General features: G+C 46.7%; 1 protein-coding gene across 2 annotated transcripts in view; it reads left to right on the forward strand.

Annotated features, from left to right (window-relative positions):
* The window catches only part of PLCD1 (phospholipase C delta 1), a 77,134-nt gene that overhangs the window by 18,374 nt on the left and 37,243 nt on the right, over positions 1-21,517 (forward strand). For both annotated transcript variants that reach the window (XM_084859434.1, XM_084859433.1), the window contains exon 2: positions 11,460-11,624. In XM_084859434.1, the coding sequence (XP_084715560.1) occupies positions 11,460-11,624 (165 nt within the window). The remainder of the gene's footprint in view (positions 1-11,459; positions 11,625-21,517) is intronic.

Below are 21,517 nucleotides of genomic sequence, written 5' to 3' on the forward strand. Positions count from 1 at the left end.
TGGTTATTGGAAATGAATTGTAGGCTTGCTCCCTTGCTATAAGACTGATGATATGATATTGAAATGTAAGGTTGATTATCTATGCTGTACTGAATTGTAATATTGGCAGTGTTATAGGTATAACTTTTAAGTAGAATGATATTTGAAGTTTGTGTGTAATGGAGTTTAAATTTAATCCTTTTAAGTAACTTTTTAATATTTTTTCCTTTTTCCTTCTTGCTTTCTTCTTCCTTTTCCTTCGTCTGCTTTCCCCACCCCCTTTTCATTATTGCTGTGTCCTCCTAAGAATACTGTATTGTTGGAAACTGTAGATAATGACTAGGTTGTTGGTACTGTGTATTTCATTTATAAAGATTAAAAAATAGAATAAAAAGTATTTTTTTTAAAAAAGAAGTACAGCCCAGACACAGGTTTTCTCACCTCACTGAGAACTAGGCTAACATCGGCAGTGGCGATGGAAGGGGGGGGGGGGAAGGTCTCTAGGCTAGTGGTCCCCTTGACCTTGACCTGTTTGCGCAGCATCTGGGAAATAACGTCGCATCCACTTCAGTTTGGACTCCAGATTAAAAATCGTTCAGAAGCAGGATGTTCTTGCAGCAACTTCTTTTATTGCAGTTACTGCAGCTTGAGGATGCTGCAAGGGTGCTGAGAGCAGCCCAGCCTACCCCATGTGTACTAGCTCAACTTGTGCTCTTCATGGTGTTTCAAATCTAGCCAACATCTGGGTCCAAGAAATGGCCAGTGACTGCCTCTTAGAGAGAGGGGGTTGTCCCCAAAACCTTGAAGGAAGCCATGGTGAGGCTTCTTCTGAAGAAACCTTCCTTGGACCCTAAGGATTTGTTCAACTCCAAGCCCGTTGCAAATCTCCTGTTTTTAGGCCAAGGGTAATGCCAGTCTCCCTCCAGATGTTCCTGGATGACTTGGGTTATCTAGACCACAGGTGGACAGAAAGCAAGATCTACTGATAGGTCTGTGGGTGATTTTCTATGATTGGCAAGGATTCCTGATTCCCAATTGTTTAGCAATAGCAACAGTGAAATGACTTGTTAGCACCCCAAATTAGACTACTGAAATGAAGAAACCTTGCAGTAACCAGGAATGGATTTTTGTGAGGGTGGACTGTGGACTCAGCTCACTTCTGGTACTCATAACAAATTCCTGGGCTCAGAATTATTAAAATCTAAGTGCATGACCTGGTTCACACATAACACTAACCTATGGTTTATTTAACCAATGTTTTATTGCTCTACGTCTAGCAGATGATCCAACACACTGTGGAAAACAAACCACAACAAAAACCTTGGATTGTTTATTTCCTTCCTCCTTTGCCTGCTCCCTCCCTGTATCTGAAATATCTTTGTGGCGCTGTAGTACTGATATGTAGAATGGTTGGTTTTTCTTACCACTCTTGCCATTTGCTTCTGTAGCCTGGTGAAACAAGTCATAATTCTGGGTTCACACGTAATAACAACCCATGGTTTAAACAACCCAGAGTTCATAACCCAACAGCAAACCATGGGTTCTCTTTCTGGGTTGATTGTAGGGAGCAAACCATGGTTTGTTAGTGTGCCTGGGTTCATACAACACAACAACCCAGAATTCAATGACCCATAGCATGGGTTAGCGTTATGTGCAAACCCAGTCACTGGGCCTGTTCTGACTGTTTGGACATTAATTAACCCATGATTTAATTAATCATTAAATGGTGCATGCCATCGCCGTTTTGAATATGCATCCTCCAATCAGCCCAATTGACGGTTGCTCTGTGACATCCAAACCCAGACACTATGGGTTAATCGTGGGTTAAACAACCCAAAGTTAACCTAACAAATAATTGTTGTTAGGTTAACTGTTGTTAGGTTGTTTAACTCACGATTAACCCATAGTGTCCAGGATCATAGAATCATAGAATAGTAGGGTTGGAAGGGGCCTATAAGACCATCCAGTCCAACCCCCTGCTTAGTGCAGGTTCAGACGTCACAGAGTAGCTCCTGATCAGGCCTATCAGAGCTTGAATATTTAAAGAGAGCATGGGGCTGGCATGTGCCATGGCAAACCATGGGATATTTAACCCACAATCTGCCACCATTATGTGCAAACTGGGTCACTGTCTTCTGCACTCAGCTTGAGATGGTGGATCTCAGGGCTCTAGTAAAACACAGACTTAAAGTCTGCCCAGTCTGGATCTAGATGCATTTAACTGGCTTTTGGTCCACTTTTGGACTGAAATGACCTTGTTGATGATCTCCTTCTCTGGAACACAGACAGGGGGAGTGTGACACTATTAATTCTGTTGTACCTCTTGGCAGCTTTGGCTACTGTTGACAGTGGTTCTCTTCTGGACTGGGGGTGAGATCAGGAGGCATTATGCTCCAGTGCTTTTGCTCCTATTTGGCAGGTTGGGGTGGTGGATTTTTTTCTCTCAGTATCATGACATTGATGCTTTGGGGTTCCACAGGAAATCACCTTGTCTTCCATGCTATTCAACATCTACATTCATTAAATCATTTGGAGAGGTCATCCAGAGGTTTAGGGTGAGGTGTCATCAGTATGTTGATGGCACCCAGCTCTGCCTGTCTTTTCATCTAGTCCAGGTGAGGCAATGGATGTTCTGAACAGGTGTCCTCACTGAGTCATTCAAACTTTCAGCTCTGCCACCTGCAGCTACAGACAGCATATTCCAGCAACAAACGCATCAGGTGGATTTGCTGATTGTGTACAGCAGTGTTCCCCAGATGCGTGAGTAATCTTAGACAAATATTTAATAAAATTCACAATGAAAAAAAAAAAACCTAACACAGCAGTAACATGGCAAGAAAGAAAGAACCATATTGAATTAAAGCAAACAAATGTGACCAGCAGAAGTTCAGAAAATACAAAAGAGTAAAACAATACAGGAGCTGAAATAATCAATTAAGCCCAAATGCTTTCTGGGAAAGATAAACTTTAATCTGATGTCTAAGCCTAGGCTTATAGTCAGGGTCAGCATCCAGGGGGGTATCTTTGGACACATCCTGAGGACCACACCCCTGGAGGGGGCCCACTGTGAATCCCCAGAGACGCGTGGTCCTTCTGTTCCTCCTGCTCGCTGTCACTACCTGTTCACTAGCTGTCTCTGAGCATGCAAGAAGCGACCAGCATGAGAATTTAAGAGCAGCTTCCTTCACTTGCCTTGTACTTAGGGACGTCAGAGAAATCTGCAGTAGATTCAAATGAGTTTGGATTTCTATGAATCTGTGGATTCCACAGTGGACCATCTTTTTCCGAATCATGTAGATTTAACTGGTTGTTTACTTGGGGGGGGGAGGGAATTGTGCAAATGCACACTTGTGTGAATTTGTACTTGCATGAACGCACCCTTGCACTAATGTCCATTAGCGCAGGTGTGCATTAGCGCAAGTGCGCATTAACGCAAGCGGAACAAAATTCTCCTACATCCCTAACAAAAAATCCAATTCCATCAGTGAGCGGATGACGGAAAGAAAGATGCCTGACAATTTGCGAAATACAAACAGAACAGATTTAACAAACTCCGTACTTCCTTACTTGCACTCTCCCTCTAGATAGATGTACAAATTGGGTGCAGAGCAAGAGGGCAATTGAGTGGGCAGCAGGACAGAAGCAGAAGGGCCCCACTGTGGGCTTCTTGCCCAAAGGCTCTCCAAAATCTGGAGCTGGCGCTGTTCATGAGCCGGTTGACGCACCAAGTGCTGCTGTGGCCTGAGGGAAGGAAATCACTGCAGCACATGGTTGTCATGAATCGGCAGCACAAACAACAAAGAGTCTTGTGGCACCTTAAAGATTTATTATGGCCTAAGCTTTTTGGACATTGTCTATTTCATCAGTGCCATCAAAGGTATCTGATGAAGTGGTCAATGTCCCCGAAAGCTTATGCCATCATGCGTTAACCTTGAAGGTGCCTCAAGCCTCCTTGCTGTTTTTGCTGCAACAGAGAAATGCAGCCACACCTCTGTAAAATGAATGGGCAGGAGATGCAAGATAGACAAAAGGAAGTAGGAATGGATGAAGCTGCTCCAAACTGAATCAGACCATGTGTCCAACTAGCAAAGTATTGTTTACATGGACTGGCAGCCGCTCAGTAGGGTTTCACAGGAGTATTCCCCAGCAATACCTGGAGATGTTAGTGATTGAACTTGCAACCTTCCAGATGTAACGCATGCAGCCTGCCACTGAGCTACTGCCCTTCTCCTAGGGCACATGGTGCAGATTATGCATACAGTGTATGCCAGAAGATGTGGGAATGGCCTCTAGCTTAGATGGCTTTAAAAAATGGGATTTGAAAAATCCAGCGAGGAAAAGTCTGTCAGTGTTACTATTCTGGGTAAGACACAAAAATTGGTCCAGCATAATGGCTAAGGGTGCAATCCTATGCATGTTTAGACAGAAAAAAAGTCCTACAATTCCCAGCATGCCCCAGCCAGCTGCTAGCTGGGGCATGCTGGGAATTGTGGGACTTTTTTTCCTGTCTAAACATGCATAGGATTGCGCCCTAAGAGATTGAACTGTGCATCAAGAAGTCCCGAAATGATTCGAAAAGCAGTTTGAATCCTGCTTTTGCTGTGGACTTGCTAAATGGCCTTTGGCAAGTCATTCTCACTCAGCCTCAGTGCTTCCATCTGCAATATGGTGGATAATACTACTGCCTTACATTACAGGGTTGTTGTCAGGATCACAACTACACATAATGCATGTGCAGCACTTTGGACACTTCAAAGCGCTGTACAAATGTTAGGTATGATGATGATTATGCAGCCTCTGGGTTCAAGAGGCAGTATGCCACTACGTACCAATTGCTCGGAAGTGTCAACAAGACAGGACTGTTGCGATCGCGTCCTGCTTGTGGTCCCTCCAGAAACATCTGGTTGGCCATGGTGGGATACCAGATACTGGACTAAGAGCCTTTCTACACAAGGCTCTTATTGTGCACTCATGAGCACTCATCCATGGTAGTTTGTTGGTCCTTTACACAACGTTGTCATCCTCCAGAGCCTCTCCCATTCTTTGCAACCATGATTGCAGTTTTTTCCCTAACAAGGAAAGTGTAGTATTTTTTTCTGAATGGTGTTATAGAAACCAGAAACCTGGAAAAAGACATGTGTAAAGGAGCCAATTTTAATCCCGCAAAGAATCTGGAAGCAGAAGCCTTGGTAAAGGTATGGGTTAAAAGCCTCATGTAGAAAAGCCCTAAATGGACAGTTGGTCCGATTCACCAGGAATCTTCTTAGATTCTTACATTCACATTGCTCCTGGATACCTTCTACCTGAAGAGAAGTGGATTATGGTGAGAAAAAATGGGGTGCAGCCAAGCTCAGCATGTCTCCCTTGCCACCCCCAAACCTGAGGCTCTGAGCTGACAATTCCAAATGGATAATCTGGTAACACTGGTACAGAAACGCTGAGGACCAAAACAGACTGTGTCTAGCATCTTCATTTTTTTTTTTAATTTATACCCTGCCTTTCTACCAAGAAAAATGGCAATCAAGTGGGCTTACAGTCATAAATAAAACTTGATTAAAAAAATAATAATAAAACAAATGCATGAAAACACAATTAAAAACACAACAGTAATGAAATAAAAGCAGCCTCCAACCCAACAGACCTGCTTACATGCCAAAGACTTGCTTAAATAAAAAGGTCTTTGTCTGTTGGTGGAAGTCTGCAAAGAGGGAGTAAAGCTAACCTCCAGGGAGTTCCACAGCCTGGGAGCGGCCACCAAGAAGACCCTCTTTTGCGTCATGCACAGGAGGCCAGATTGGGATCCTAGTCTGTGTGTGTGTGTGTGTGTGTGTGTGTTGGGGGGGGTGGATAAAGGGGTTTTTAAGATCCAGATTGTCTCTGCACCAACTCTAGAGTAAAAATGAACAAAAGAGTAATTGCTGCTACACACAGGTTTAAAGTTACGTTTGTTTTTGACCTAGGTTTCATGGATTGTTAGGATTGTTCGTATAGCAGACATGTGAACTTTATGTACGAACTTCATTAATGTTCACACAATGAACATCTGCTTCCCCCCCATCATGTAATTGTTTCTTGGCTTGGTGCCAGTGATCCCCTCAATTACGCTCCAGTTTCTCTCTCACCATCCTGTGTTATAGAGGAGTCTGGATGGGTGATTGTGATGCCAGTGCAGAACTGGCTGGATGACACAAACATTTTCAGTCCTTTCCCATCTAGCTTCTGGCCTAACTATGGAACCAAGAACACTTTGGTTGTTCTGCTTTGGCATTCGCCCTGATATGCTAGTTATCTATATGCAGGGATCCCCCCTCTCCCCGCCCGAGAAGGAGAGAAAGGGCTTCATCACACAGAGCTTTTATTCTGCAATTGAGATTGCTCCTTCACGGAAATTTGCGGGCTCTTTACATGACGCTGTGACCCTGCCGTGACTCTCCTGCACTAAATGCCCCTTGTTCCGTTTTTAAATAAATCACAGATAAGGAGCTATGAAATCACCCCATTGTGTTCCGCTTCAGTTTCCTCCGTGAAAAGAGTAAAAGCGGCAAGAAGAAGAGCGAGATCAATGAAAGATAATGGAAAACTCAGATACAGGGAGAAGGGGGGCGGGGAGGAAGCTTGTGTAAAGGGAGTCAGTTGTGATCCTGCATTTAAAACGGAAGCAGAAAGCCCCGTTTTAAATGCAGGATTTTAGGCTGGTGTAGAAATGCCCAAAGGCAGCTGGTAGGGGGCTGACAAGCAACATGAAGGAGTTCATTAGTAACGATGAATGGATGCCAGTTGCAAATACAATATTAGGCAATCTTGGCATTTCAAAGTTGCAGTTGATGTTTTTCTGGTTGACTATGCCTAGCAAGTATGTGAGAGGACACATATACGTCATTGAAATACATATATGGCTCAGAGCAGAATGGAACTAATAAGTATTGGTAAGGAAAGCGAACGTGACCCAGCAACCTTAGTGAAAGAGAGCAGAACTCTTGAAATACATTAGTGGTTGTCAGCATAGAATGCAGAGTTCTTTGAGGTGCTAAAATGTATTAGTGTATCAATAGTTTTCAGTACCTATGTTTTTGTTTGTGTTCTTATATTTAAACAGTGTAAGGGATGTACTGTCTTTAAACTTTTACAAGTATTCCAATAAACATTTTATATAATATTTTTAAAATGAAGGAAGCAGAGGGAGGGAGGTGGAGCGTAAGGGAACACAAGGAAAATAGATATGCACCTGGTCTACACATGCACAAAGTGCCTTCCTGTGTGAACACTCCAGTGTTTCACCACGTAAAACTCCCTGAACATAGAATATTAGCTCATCAAGGAGAAAACTAAGCTAGAGCTCTTTTACAGGACACACCAGTTTCCCCCACCACCCCGCCCAACCTAATCGACATCTTCATATGTACTAATAGCGATCTCAATTCTCCAAACACCAGTCTGTAAATAGTACCATCCACACACAAGAGGGAGGTATCAGCAGACTTGGGGGAATACAAAAACATTAGCAAAAAACCTTTAGTGGGGACCTCCTCAAAACAGCCTAGTGAGGGCTATGCTTGCTTAGTGACCACAGAATGCTGACTGACTATTGTGGGGGAAACGGAAAATGGGGCAGTGGGGAAGGAGTATACTAGAAAAGGGCATGGCTGCCTGCCTGGCATCATGTGCAGAAGGACTTCACGCTCAAATTTCTGTTGCAGGCCCCACTTGTTCCAGGCCTATGTTCAAACAGAAAGCATAAATTCCAGCTGCGGGGTGGATTCACTTTTGACTCTACAGACGTGGGCAACAAGAAAAGCTAATTTAATCACCCCTCTGTGGAAATAGGCCATGTCTGGGCCTGCTCTACTTAAACTGACAAAGAAAAACTTCCGGACTGCTAGAACAATACGACAATGGAACCAATTACCTGGGGAGGTAGTGGGCTGTCCCACACTGGAGGCGTTCAAGACAAGGCTGGACAGCCATCTGTCAGGGATGCTCTGACTTGGATTCCTGTGTTGAGCAGGGGGTTGGACTCGATGGCCTTGTAGGCCCCTTCCAACCCTACCATTCTATGATTCTAAGTTATTTGCAAAGTTGTAGCATCGGGGAGAGAGCAGGACCTGTTGCATCAACATTTATAGGAAGCACAGAGGTGGCAGACACAAAGTGAAAATGGAAGCAGAACTTGGGGTTTGCCTGCCTGTATTAAACTGAAGTTATACCAACAGGCATATTTACAGCAAATTCAGCACATTATGGGAAGAGCTGTGTGTGCAAATACTTCCCATGTGCAAAACGGGCAAGTTATGACTGTGAAACTGTTCATCTTAAAAGGGTACCCTTGGCAGTAGAGTTGCCCATGTACAGGGCAAGACATCCTGTATTTGAAGGTCTTTCTGGTGCAATTCTGGTTTAAAGATTTCAAAACCACATAAGGGGCATCTATCTCTAGACCAGCCTGAAATCCTGCATTTAAAGCAGGGCTTTCTGCTTCTATTTCAAATGTAAGATCACGATGACTCCCTTTATCACATGCTTCCTTTCCTCCCACCCCTTCCCCCTCCTTCTCCCCATATCTGAGCCTTCCATTCTCTTTCATGGATCTCGCTCCTCTTCTTGCCGCTTTCCCTCTTTTCACGGAGGAAACTGAAGCGGAACACAGCGGGGTCATCGGATAGCTCATTATCCACAAGCGATTTAAAAACAGAACAAAGGGCATTTGGTGCAGGAGACGCCCTGGAGGGCCACGGCGTCATGCAAAGAGCCCGCAAACTTCCGTGAAGGAGCCCACGAACTTGCCCATCCACAGTTTGCACCAGGATAGCAGGCTGAACTGGCAGGCACACAGGTCACACGATGGTGAGGTGTACTGTATTTCTCTTTAGATGACGATCATTATTTCTAAAAGTGCATCTAAACATACGAAGTAGCATATGGACATTTTATGCAAATCTGTGTACCCTTTTTTCAGGGGGTGATGCATTTTCTCTTTTTTGGCCATTCAGAAGCGGCCTCCCTGTTGCAGACTTTTGAATGGACTTCTGTAGCGTCCTTTAAGAGCAGTCTTATCTACAGCAGTTAGGTGATTACGTTAGGAATAGCGGAAGCTGCCTTATACTGAGTCGGACCCTTGGTCCATGTAGCCCAGTATTGTTGACACTGACTGGCAGCCACGGCTCTCCAGGGTTTCAGGCAGGAGCTTTTCCTGCCCTATCTGGAGATGCCGGGAATAGAACCTCGGACCTTCTGCATGCAAAGCTGGGGCTCTGCCACTGAGCTGTGGCCCTTTCCTACGGCCCTGTGGAGAGAGAGAATTCCTCCTCATAATACGAGGACACAGGGTCAGCCAATGAAACTGATGGTTGGAAGTTTCAGGAAGGACATCACACAGCGCACTGTGAGGTCACAGAGCAAGCTGCCACATGATGCGGTGACCGACGTTATGAGATGGCTTTCAAAAAAGATCAAATTCATGGAGGGTAATTCAGTGGCCGCTAGCTATGATGGCTCCATGGATCCTCCATGTTCAGAAGTAGCATCCCTCTGAGCGCAAGAGAGGGCTCCTGCTTCCATGCCCTGCTGACCTCTGTGGGAAACAAGTCGCTAGGACTAGATGGACCTTTGATCTGATCCAGCAAGGCTCCCCTAGCCATGCAGAGAGACAACTGCAGGCATGATGGCGCTCTGCAGACATTCTGACGAAGTTGCGCAGGTTGGGGTGGATCCCACTACCGTGACACCACACTCCCCCCACCCCATGTGCGTTCTTTCTACACCTCTTGAATGTCTCTGTGTGGATCTAATTGGGTCAAGCTGAATTTAAAAAAATCAATTCCGTGGCGTGAGGATTTTCATCCAAAATTTATGTCAGCTCTAGCAATTGTCTCTGCTTCTGCACTGGCTTCCATAGCAATATTATTATTCCATTCAGGGCTGGTGTCAAAGTTAGGCATGGTTGGGCACCTGCCGAGGGCCCACATCCCAGCAGGGGCTCACTGACAAAAGCCCCCTGGTGTTCACCAGGGTGTCCTGCTTGTTCACCTGCCTCTCGCTCTGGCCCAAGCCATGGTGGTGCTGGTGGTGGTGAGGAGCAGTAGATGCCACAGCCTCATTGCTGTCTCCCTGCCTGCCAAGAAAGCAAGCGATAGCCATGGCGAGAAAGAGGATGAAGAGCATTGGCAGCTGGTGACCATGGCGGTGAGAAGATAGCACCTCGCATGACCTGGTCCATTTAAGAAGGACATGTTCACCTGCCAGACAACCATAGTGGTGAGAAGGAAGAGCAGTACATACAGTGCCAGGTTTCTGGGGGCCCTTGGGCTATGCATCCTGAATGGCTAAACAAGGAGGCTGCAACGGTCAAGAGGAGGAGCAAGTTCAGGGGGGCATTCCTGGGGCGTGGACCCTTAGCAGGTGCCCAATCATGCCTACCCTTGATGCCAGATGTGAGTCGATGCCAGTGCCCACTTGTTCACTGGCTCTCTGGCTCTCAAGCAAGCAAGCGGTAGCAGTGATGCGGAAGAGGATGAGGAGCTATCGCAGCTGGTGACAATGACGTTGAGAAGGCGGACTCACTGAGTGAGGGGCCCAATCAGGGTGTCTTGCCCAAGGGCCCTCCAAAACCTGGAACTGGCACAGATTACATTACAGAAGACTTGCAGTCCTTATGACTCCAATTACAGCCCTTCACATGCCCCAAATGATGCATGGCCGTCCCTGCATTACAGCAGCAACAGTGGTGTACATCTTTTGAATTAAATTACATAAGGGGAGGTTGATGACTGGCGCCAATTCCTCTTGCGTATGGCTGAATTCTCAGTCTGAATTCCTTTTGGGTGCACATTTAGGGAATTATCCTTGCATGAGTCATCGTGATGCAATGGCTGAGAGCAATTCCTTGACAGAGTTCTCGTGCTACCAGGTATCGCGAGGAAACTGAGTCATGGCTGCATATGACAATGAATCCAGCTTAATCGTAGTAGCTACAGAACTGGTTTCTTCTACTTGACTTTCTGGAATTGATTTATGTTGGTGATTGCTTTTAATGCGCTCCTGGTATACTGTGTCATTTAGTTTAGGGGGGGGCAGTTGAGGAATGTAAATAATTAAAAATAAATAGAGCAGCTTTTCCCCAGCCAGGTGCCCTCCAGATGTGTTGGATTCCGACTACTGTAATTCCCAGCAAGCCATGGTGGGTTGGAGTGGGGGCAGGAAGAATGGAAGAATTGTAAACAGTGAGGTTAGAAGGAAACTGAATGCAGAAAGTACTGAGAGTGACAATCAGATTATCAACAGTGGTACTTCACAGTGCAGTTGCTGCTGATAATACACACACTAGGTAAGCCAATGACCATATGTAGTGTGATAAAAAAAAAACACCTTTATCCCAGTTCAAGCCTCTGGATATAGAATTAAACCTGCTGATGAATTCTAAGTCAGCAGTCTAATGGGTGGAAAGAATGCATGCATGTGCTAATGATCATATTGGTACTCCATAGGTTTGCAAGATGACAAGGACCTGAAGTTCCTTCTGAAGGGGTGCCATCTGCTGAAAATCAAGTCCAACTCTTGGAGAAGAGAGAGGTTTTACAAGCTCCAAGAAGACTGCAAGACAATATGGCAAGAATCCAAGAAGATGTTAAGATCGCCCGAGTCACAGCTCTGTAAGTGTCTGTTCATCCTCAATCCAGCACAGCCAGACTACAACAGGGGTGCTCAGGGCCAGCCCCAGTTTTGGGAGGGCTCTGGGTGAAGCAAACATGGGTCGGCCCCCTCCCTTGTCAGGAGTCTCTTTGGGTTTATTTGGCACTGGCAGCCAACAGCATTCTGAGCAGCGCTATAAACAGCAGTGAGTGGCTGAATTCAGCTGCCATTTTAATCCCCCACAGTGCCCTGGAGCGATGCTGTCAGCTGCATTCTTGGAAATTAAGATGGCCGCTAGGACTGGCCACCCAGTGGTGCTCAGAGTACTGGGCTGGAAATGTTCTTTAATGGTACCAGGGGGTGGGGTGAGGGCAGAGCAGGTGTCAGCAGTGCGTCCTGCCAGCAGCTGCCCAAGAGGTCCAGGGCTTATACTGGTCCTGGCATTACAAAAGACCCTAAGTGCAGCAGTTGAAAGCAGGCAGGTTCAGAGTAAATGCTGGAAATGGAGTTCCAGAATTGAAACCGTTTCCTCCAAATTAATCACTGAGCTTCGAATTCCGGATATAACACACTGGGAGCTTTGGACAAAACAAACACATAATCCACATCCAACCTTGCTGAAGTTTTATGTTACGATACAAAGAGCAACAACCCGTTAACTCTTCCTTTCCATCAGTCCTCAGTGCCTTCACTGAGCTTTCCAGTCTCCCTCTTCCTAAAGCACGCTTGCTGCTTCTGCCTTCCAACTGATCCTTGGAGAAAATACTACTCTCTCCCATCTTCCTTGTCTTTCTCTCTTTCCCCAATATCTCTGACCCACCCACAGCTCCTCTAACCCCAGGGCCAGTCAAGGGTAGACATGGTTGGGCACCTGCCAAGGGCCCACACCCCAGCAGGGGCCCGTTGACAAGAGCCTGCTGGACCTGCTCCTCCTCTTCATGACTGTGACCTGCTTCTTCCGTTGCCTCTCGCTGTGGCCCAGACAGCGGCGGTGATGAGAAGGAAGAGCAGCAGATGCCATGGCCTACTTGCTCACTGGCTCTCTGCAGCTGGTGACCATGTTAGTGAGAAGGCAGACTCACTGAGGGTGCCTTGCACAAGGGCCTTCCAACACCTAGAGTGAGCATTGTTGTTGTTCAGTCGTTCAGTCATGTCCGACTCTTTGTGACCCCATGGACCATAGTATGCCAGGCCTTCCTGTCCTGCGCTCTCTCCCGGAGCGTGCTCAAGTCCATATTCATTGCATCGGTGATGCTATCCAGCCATCTCATCCTCTGCCATCCCCTTTTCCTTTTGCCTTCAGTCTTTCCCAGCATCAGGGTCTTTTCCAGTGATTTTTCTCTTCGCATTTGGTGGCCAAAATATTTGAGCTCCAGCTTCAGTATCTGTCCTTCCAATGAGCACTCAGGGTTGATTTCCTTTAGGAGAACACTGTTTAGCCCCCTGCTTTTCTCAGCTCTTAGGAACAAGGGGAGCTGCCTTATATGGGGTCAGACTATTTATCCATCTAGGCCAGTATGGTCTGCTTCATTAGTCTTCAGCTGGTGGGTCTGGACCCACTTAGGGTGAGCACTTACACAACACCCAGCAAAGAGGACACCGCTTTGCATAAAATGTGCATATACTAATTTATATGTGTAGATCCATTTAAAAAAAAGACTATAAAGGTGCAATCCATGCTGGCTGGGGAATGCTGGGAGTTGTAGGACATTCTTCTGTCCAAACATGTATAGGATTGCACTCTAATTTAAATAGAAATGCAATACATGGGGAAAGCTGTGCCCAAATGGCCTGTGTGCCTACTCAGTCTGCTGTCCAGGTGCTAACTCTTGATGGTCAACTTCAAGGCCACTGCCCTGTTCTCCCTTACATTTTTTCTTTTGAATCTTTAAATTGGAATTGCTCCAGACAGCCCTTCAAATAGAGGACACCTTCAAATAGAGGACTGTCTTCTGATCACCCTTCAAACAGAGGATTGTAAAGTAGGACACATGGCCACCCTAGACACACTACTGGGTTGCAGCCTGACCTAAGGTGGGTCACAGCAGCAGCACCACCATCATGCAGATATATGGTAAAAAATAATAATAATTAAGAAGTAGGCCCTCAAATGCATGTTTGGGTTAGTGAGTCCCAGATCTAAACAGGACTGGAGACAATTGGACTGTTGACTGATATTAGCTCTCCAGGGTCGCTCAGCCAGACGTCTTTCCCATCACCTATTACATGATCCTATTAAATGGAGAAGTCAGGGATTAGATACATAGCAAGTGCTCTGCTACTGAGCTATGGCCAAGCCCCTACTTCTCTTTATTTCCTAGACAGACTATTTGTTCTTTCTATCTTTGCTACATCTTCCCTGTGAGTTACGAGTGAAAGCAGTGTTAGCAGAACTGGCTGAATAAAGCAAACTGAATCCCAAAAATGAAGGACTTGGCAAATGTTACCAAGTCATAAACAGATAATCCCCTGCCTAAGCAGCCAGAAGTATAAACAGCAGAGCAAATCAGGTTTCTGACAAAATGAAACCACTACTACTATGGAACATAGTGAACATGCTAGTCTTTTTATACACAAGAAACCCAGGCTAAAAGGAAACTTGTTTGGTTCCACCTGCCCGCAACATGGCCACTTCCCTTTTGACACCTGTTCACACACTCTGATCCACCCAGAGCTATCACCAACTGCTTTCAAAACTCTCAAAACCAATTAACCCTTAGTTTGCACCTTTTTTGGTTTGATGCCCTACCCACCTATTAGGGAAAATTAGCCACTAAAACAGAGATAAGAGGAGGTAAAGAAGGGGACAGAGAAAGGAAGCCAACAATGGCTATTTCAATATGTGTGTGTCCCCTACAGCAGGACTGGCCAGAAAATAGATCTGGATCTCTGGGTGATTAGTAGTAGATTGACAATTATGTCTGACTCCCAGTTGTTCAACAATAGCAGCATCAGAAAGACTCCCCCCTCTCTGCCCTAAATTATACTACTCAAATGAAGAAAGCTTTGGGTAAGCAGGAGTGAATTTTTGTGAGTGGACCATGAGCTCTGTTCACTTCTGGGCTCAGAACAAATATCTCCTTCAGAATTCTGTAATTCTAAGTGTATGTCTTTTGCATTGGGAACTTTTGGTGAATTTTGGGGTGCTAGTAAAAAAAAAAGGTAGTTCCTGCAGGCCTGAAGTATGGCCACCCTTGCCCTGCGGCTTTCTCTGCCTATTGGAGAGGGAGGCCTCAGAGCCTTCAACAGGCAGGCCTCTTACGCCAGGGGTGTTGAACCCCTTTCAGGCCAAGAGTTGAATTTAATTTTGGAGAAGCTCTCAGGGCGGGGAGGGGTGTGTATTCCAGGGCTGAAGGCAAAAGGGGGGGGGCAGGAACTACCAGAAATACCACAGTATCGTAGCTTTTAAAGCTTTTACTGCATTTATTCATTCATTCATTCATTACGTTTCTATGCTGCCCAAAGCCAAAGCTCTATGGGCGGTTCACAACCATTCAACCCATAAAAGGAGAGACATTTCAACCATTTAGAATTGGGGGGAAAGCTGTGCAAAAGCCAAAGGACTGACAGCTGGGGGAAAGAGGTAGCGGGCGGAGGAAAGTGCGATTAGGATTCCGGCAGGCCGTATTTGTCTCACGGGACTGAGGTTCAACATCGCCGTATAACTGGGGCCACTGTCTCATGGTTATCGGGGCTTGTAGCAGGGCTTCTAAACATTCAGCTGGGACAAATAAAAAATACAGAGATTTTTCCTGCAACCCTGGCAGTGTATCGGAGGGAGCAATCGTATGGCCGCTAGTCAGCAGCTACACAGCCATAGGATATGTGGGTTTCCAGGAACTGAGCGTAGGCTCCGAGGTTGGTTCCCAGAGAACTGACCTTTGCCACCTTCTGTGCTGCCTTGCAGGCAGCGTGGAACAGCCCTGCACACTGCATCTGGAAGAGGAGTGCAGAGTGGCCAAAACGGGGCGTTCCGGGGCATTCTGGGACGGGGAAGGCGGAAATGTCGGTATGACACATCATATGTGTCATCCGGCAGCCTCCTCCCCTGCTCTGCCTTCCTGTGGCTAGACAGCCGAAATCGGCTGTCTAACCGCAAATGCAGGGCAGGAGAAGCGCGGAGGGGACGATCCCCTCCGTGCTTCTCCTGCCCTGCATTGGATAGGCAGTCACCTCCGAGTTCGGAGGCAGCTGCCTATCCCCATAGGATCGGACCCTTAAAAGTTTAAGAGCCAGTGTGGTGTAGTGGCTAGAGTGTTGGACTGGGAGCCAGGAGATCCGGGTTCTAGTCCCCACTCAGCCATGGAAGCTCACTGGGTGACTTTGGGCCAGTCTCAGACTCTCAGCCCAACCCACCTCACAGGGCTGTTGTTGTGAGGATAAAATGGAGAGGAGGAGGACAATGTCAGCCGCCTTGGGTTCCTTGCGAGAGGAAAAAAGGCGGGATATAAATGCAATAAATAAATAAATAAATGTATACCCTGAATTCCATGAGAAAGCGCTTCTTTGATCTGCTAACGGCCTCCATTGGCTTCCCAGGCCTTCAGAGGAACCAGCTGGCATGAGGTGTGGTGGTAGGAAAACAACACCCTGCCTGGATTTTGCACCTCTCCCTTTCAGATAATTCTCATGTGCAAAGATTAGCAGGAGCAGCTTTTTATGCCGTGGAGCGAAGCGTTATTCCCTGCCGACTACTGCCGAAAGGTTGCCAGCCCTATATGGTTGGGGGTGCTTCAGTCTGTATACGAGACCCCCAAACTGCCTAATGGTATTTGACGCTCCTGGAGTACATTTAAAGAAATAACAGCGTTCTGATTTGGATCTTTAAGCCTTGTGGCTGTGTGTGTGTGTGTTTAAATCACCCCAGTTAATATTCCAATTAACTTGCAGCTTCCCTCATTAGTGCCCAGCCTTGAATGAAAAACAAAGTCCTTGACCAGATAACATCTAGTTCCAAAGCAAATAAGGGTGTGCAACTTCGGAAAAAAGGGAAAGTCAACCCATACTGTATTTGTTGCAGGAAACAAGATGTTGATAAATACCGTACATGAAAGACTTGTTCAAGCCCTGCCTAAACTGGATTTTCAAGTATTTTCTGGAATTGTTTGTATATACAATTGTTTCTATTTGATTTGATTTCAAAGCTACTGGCAAAAGTTAAATGGATTGGGCGGGAACGTAGGTTTCCTGCTAGTTGCATTTCTCAAAGTGTTAAAATGAAAATGTACCATATATTTCTTAAAATCTAAAAGGCCTTGCGATTCATAGTAAAGGTGTAAGTATTTCAGCTTTCTTCCCCCTCCTTTACAAAATGTTGGTATTTTAGTAGTAGGTAGTCCCTGTTGTTCTAGAGAAAACATTAGGAAAGTGACTGCTAAGGGATTATTCCTTTTAGTTTTAAATCTCATTATCTGCAAGCCAACCTCATGATTATATTGAGGGACACACATCAGAGATACTTGTTTAATATCTGCCACAGCTTTTACAATACTAGTTTATTCAAAACCCTTTCTGATTACTTGGCATATAAAGCATGTTTGGAACCACAGTGACTTCCAGATGCATGTAGCCACACCAAACCAGATGCATACTTCAGCTGTCCCTATATTTACCAAGGCAGTCTCTGTTTCTCAGTCCTTGTACCCTAGGCAAGTCACTGACTCTGTTTTGCTCCCTTTTAAAATTACTATTATTATTAAAATTCTGTTTGTGTGAGCAGCTAAGATTTGTCATTGTTTAGGGTTCAGCTCCCACCCTGCCCATGGTCTCTAGAAGTTAAATTTCTGATTGGGAAATGGATGCATCTTGCCTCTAGCACAAATCCATGTAACTGCATAAATGCTAAGGCGCCATGACAATGCACAACCTGTGACACCCCCCCCCCCCGCAAAGTGATCCGTGGCATGATAAATAGGGATTGTTTATGTATTTGTATTTTAAGTATTTGAATACCGCTCTTCACTTCAATCCGATTCCTAGGGCAGTTTACAAAAAGGAATTAAATGATTCAAATGCGAATTTTAAAAAGCAAAATAAGAGAAGCGAACAAATGCAAAATTATGAAAGCAGCTTAAAACAGACAGTGGGTTGAAAATGGCATTGAAGTAATCATCATAATCATCGTCATCATCTAAGTAGTTCAAGAAAATAAATTTAAAAAGGATTTGCCTGGTGTTAAAGGATGATAAAATAGGCACCAGGCAAGCCTTTCTGGAGAGCACGTTCCAGAACGGTGCCACCACCACTGAGAAGGCCCGTCCTCTGGTAGGGTTGACCTAAAGATATTTTGCTGCCTGTGGCAAAAAACGAGATGCCATCTCCCCCGCCCCATTCCATGTACTGAAGGCGAATTGACTAGGAGTTGAATCTGACTTGTACACTAATGGTGGGGCCGGCCCTGCACCTACCTCACCTAAGATACTGCTATGCAGTTAGATGATTTTAGATTCTGGATGTAATGGCCTTATGGGGACTGCTATCTTTAGATGGTAATGCGTGTACCTTTACTTACTTGCTTCCAACTTTGGTAACCCAGTCCTTCTGTGTTCGAGGGCACTCCTGTTCATTCTGCTGAGTGCCTTAACAGCCCCGTTGTTCAGAGGGGGGTGGGCTGGGTCCCCCAGGATGCCCCCCATTGTAGATCTTACTGTACAAGCAGATGTATATGGAGATGTGGAGTCCTTGAAGTACCCTGGTTCTAAGGTGTGAAGGGCTTTAAAGGCTCAAATCAGCACTTTGAATTGAGCCTGGAAATCATTTTCACGCATGCAGGGTAGGAAAAATTCCACATGTGAAATCAGCCTGATTCAAGGTAGGCAGAATATCCTGTCTAATGGAAGTGTAGCTTAGTATGAGCATAGTTCAGATTTAATTCATCAGAGGAAGAGTAAACACAGGATTATGCTTGGCAGCTGTTTCCCATAGCCAGGCGTTTCGTGATTGGGGGTGGGGGTAAAGATACACTGGGGGGGCTGTCCGATGAAAGAAAATGCAAGCCGTCTAATGTGTGTAAGTTAAAGCTGGCTAATTTAGAACATGATTTTCATGAAAGAAAATTCCAACTTAAGGGCCAAGGGCTTGTTAGACCTCCCACTCTGGAGGCTGGTGGCTCCAATGTCAGTGGGGTGGTGAATCCATTCCGGGTTTCAGTCAGAACCAGTCAGAACTCTAAAGGGGCTACCCATGGTGCTTCTGGGATAGCTCCTTTAGAGTTCTGACTGAACCCCGGAGCAGATTCACCACCCCACTGACATCGGAGCCACCGGCCTCCACGGGGACATCTAACAAGCCCTTGGCCCTTCATTTGGAATTTTCTTTCTTGCCCATTGGCCTAAACACTGGAAGGCCGGAAAAGATTGAGGGGTTCACCACACAGGGGCAGAAATCCGCATCAATACCGAGGCTTTCTCTATCCGGTTTCATTGCGGGATTAGAGCGGGCTCCTTCACACAGGTGTTTCTGTCTCGTTGTATTCCATTCCTCACCTTTTCACAGAGTGGCTACTTCTCCGCAAAAGCCATTAGGTGCACCGGGGGCATCACAAAATTTCCTCCCTGGTTCCTGCCCCTTTCCCTCCCCTCGCAGATTCCTGGTGGCTTGTTTGTGACAGACACACAATGCGAATGAAGAGCAACTTCCACTGAACTGCCCAAACCCTGCCCCTGCAGGCACCAGTTTCCCAGCAAACTGCTGGCATGCTGGCATGCCGGCATGCCGGCCATTCTGTGTTGCGGAGTAAGCAGTCGGAGTTGGAGGCAGAAGTCGGTGCATTGTATTTAGTCACGGCATGGCAGCAAGCCAGCAGGTCGGTATACCAACACACCCACCGCCCCGACATCACTGCCATTGCCATCTTGACCACGCCCCCCCACTCCAAGAGAAGCGGGGGGGGGGGTTGCACTACAGAAGGACATCGGCCGGCCATGGTGCTCCTGTTGCGCAGGCTGAAAAAATACTGCATTTTTTTTTCCATTTGGGGATAACACGGGATAGGCAGGGGGAAATGGCGGGAAAATTACTGGAAGATAACCTGCAAACTTCCCGCAAACTTCCCTGAGTGGCCAATCATGAATGTGCGATAAACTGCAGGTGTAGAGATGCCCTTACTTTTGAATTGAGGAATAGGGTAGAATGAATGGGAGCCACAACAAAATGTTGCAGTATGGTGTTGCTCCTGTTCAGGATACTCCATTCCATTTCCCCTCCCAGCCTGTTTTCTGCCCCCACCAATGGTCAGAAAACTGGGCAGCATTCCATGACCACATTCAGTCCTCATTAGGCTGCTTGGGGTCCCCCTACCCCCCTTTTAGGGATTCCACCCCCTAAATATTGGTTGTGCTTCTGCAAACCTTGAGGTTTCTCCATGGCTGCTGATGCTTCCCTCTTGTGCGTGGGTGCTGCCATTTTGGCTGCATAAGCGTCGGAACTCACATCCCGAACGTTACACAAAGGGAATGACACTGCCAGCACGGTCTTCCTTAAATCTCCATAAGTAAAAAAAGCGAGAGACGTACTGCAAAAAATTGGGAGTGAAAAATTCAGGTGAGGAGCCTGGAATATCCCTGACGTGGCTCGGCCCCTGCAAGCTCCCCTGTGGCTTTGACTCGGTGTGGTCCTCGGTGGGTCCCTTCAAGACATGAGAGCTGCTGCTTCTCACTCAGCCACGGGGCACCCCTTCCACTGAGATATGGAAGACCGCTATGGAGGGAGTAGGGAGGGACTCTCTCGTCTGGTACCGCCGGAACCAGCCACTGTCTTTCAAAATGCTTCAGAGTGTTTTGAAACCAGCCCGGTGCTCCACAAAGAGCGTCAGGGAGCCTTTCTCCACTGACACCGGATGCCTCTCTCATCAGGGAATGGGAGACCTCCTCCTCTCATTTCACAGTGGTAGGAGCACCCTGCTCCCTGGTTGGCCGAGATTTGCCTGGCACAGAGGGATGTGTAACAGGCACACTCCTCCCCCTGGCCCGCAGTCTCCGGTCAGTGGTGTTCCCCCTGCCCGGTCCGGGAGCCTCTTGAGCTGCCTGGCTGTTCTGGCTGCAGTCGTTTCCTCTGATTGTTTTGTAAGCTATGGTGGGGTTGGTTTTGATATGGAATTGTCAAGAACCAGCAAGATGTCTCATTTACAAGATGAGGGCTGGGATGCAGAGGCAAGGCAGGGCAAAGGGTCCTCCAAGCAGGCAGGATCGGGAGCCCCTTTTAGGAAGCAGGGAGCAGGAACGGTGCGTGCTGCCGCATCCCAGAATTATCAGGCTATTCACTGTTCAGACTAGCATGATCAGTTTCAGCCTTCCCCAACCTAGGTTGGACTGCAGCTCCCATCAGCCTCAGCCTCCATCATCTGGAGGGCCCCAGGTTGGGGAAGGCTGGTCTGGTTTGACTAGTAGCAGCCCTCCCGGGCAGTGACCTGACTGGAAATGTCAGTCAGGGATTTGAATGAGGGGCCTTCTGCATGAGGAGAGACACAGGAATCCCCTCCTGCCCCCAGAACAAGCAGTAATGACTGTGTGTTGAGTGATGGGGACAGTGGAGGCTGGTGGCTCTGATTTCGGTGGAGCTGTGAGCCCAGAATGGATTCACACCCCCACCAAAATCAGAGCCACCAGCCTCCACTGGATGGAGACTAGGGCTTCTCCACATGGGGCTTTTATCCTGCAATTGAGATTGGTTACTCACAGAAGTTTGGGGTCCTTTACGTGACATCGCCAACCTCCAGCGCCTCTCCTGTGGTTTCCGACCATTTCTGCGGCTTAATTTGAAACGGAAATAATGAGCTAATAAAAAGAAGCGCTTCAAATTGGGTTGAAATTGTCCATGTAAAGAGGAGTGGCACTATGACAACATTGCCATCTAGTGGCTGTATAATAAAACATAGAGAACTCGTAGAGAAAGGGGGAAAAGTCAGGGGGAGGGA

This window comes from Heloderma suspectum, chromosome 5 (genome assembly GCF_057233095.1).
Source record: "Heloderma suspectum isolate Gila_16-S chromosome 5, 16-S_ref, whole genome shotgun sequence".
Lineage (NCBI taxonomy): Eukaryota > Metazoa > Chordata > Lepidosauria > Squamata > Helodermatidae > Heloderma > Heloderma suspectum.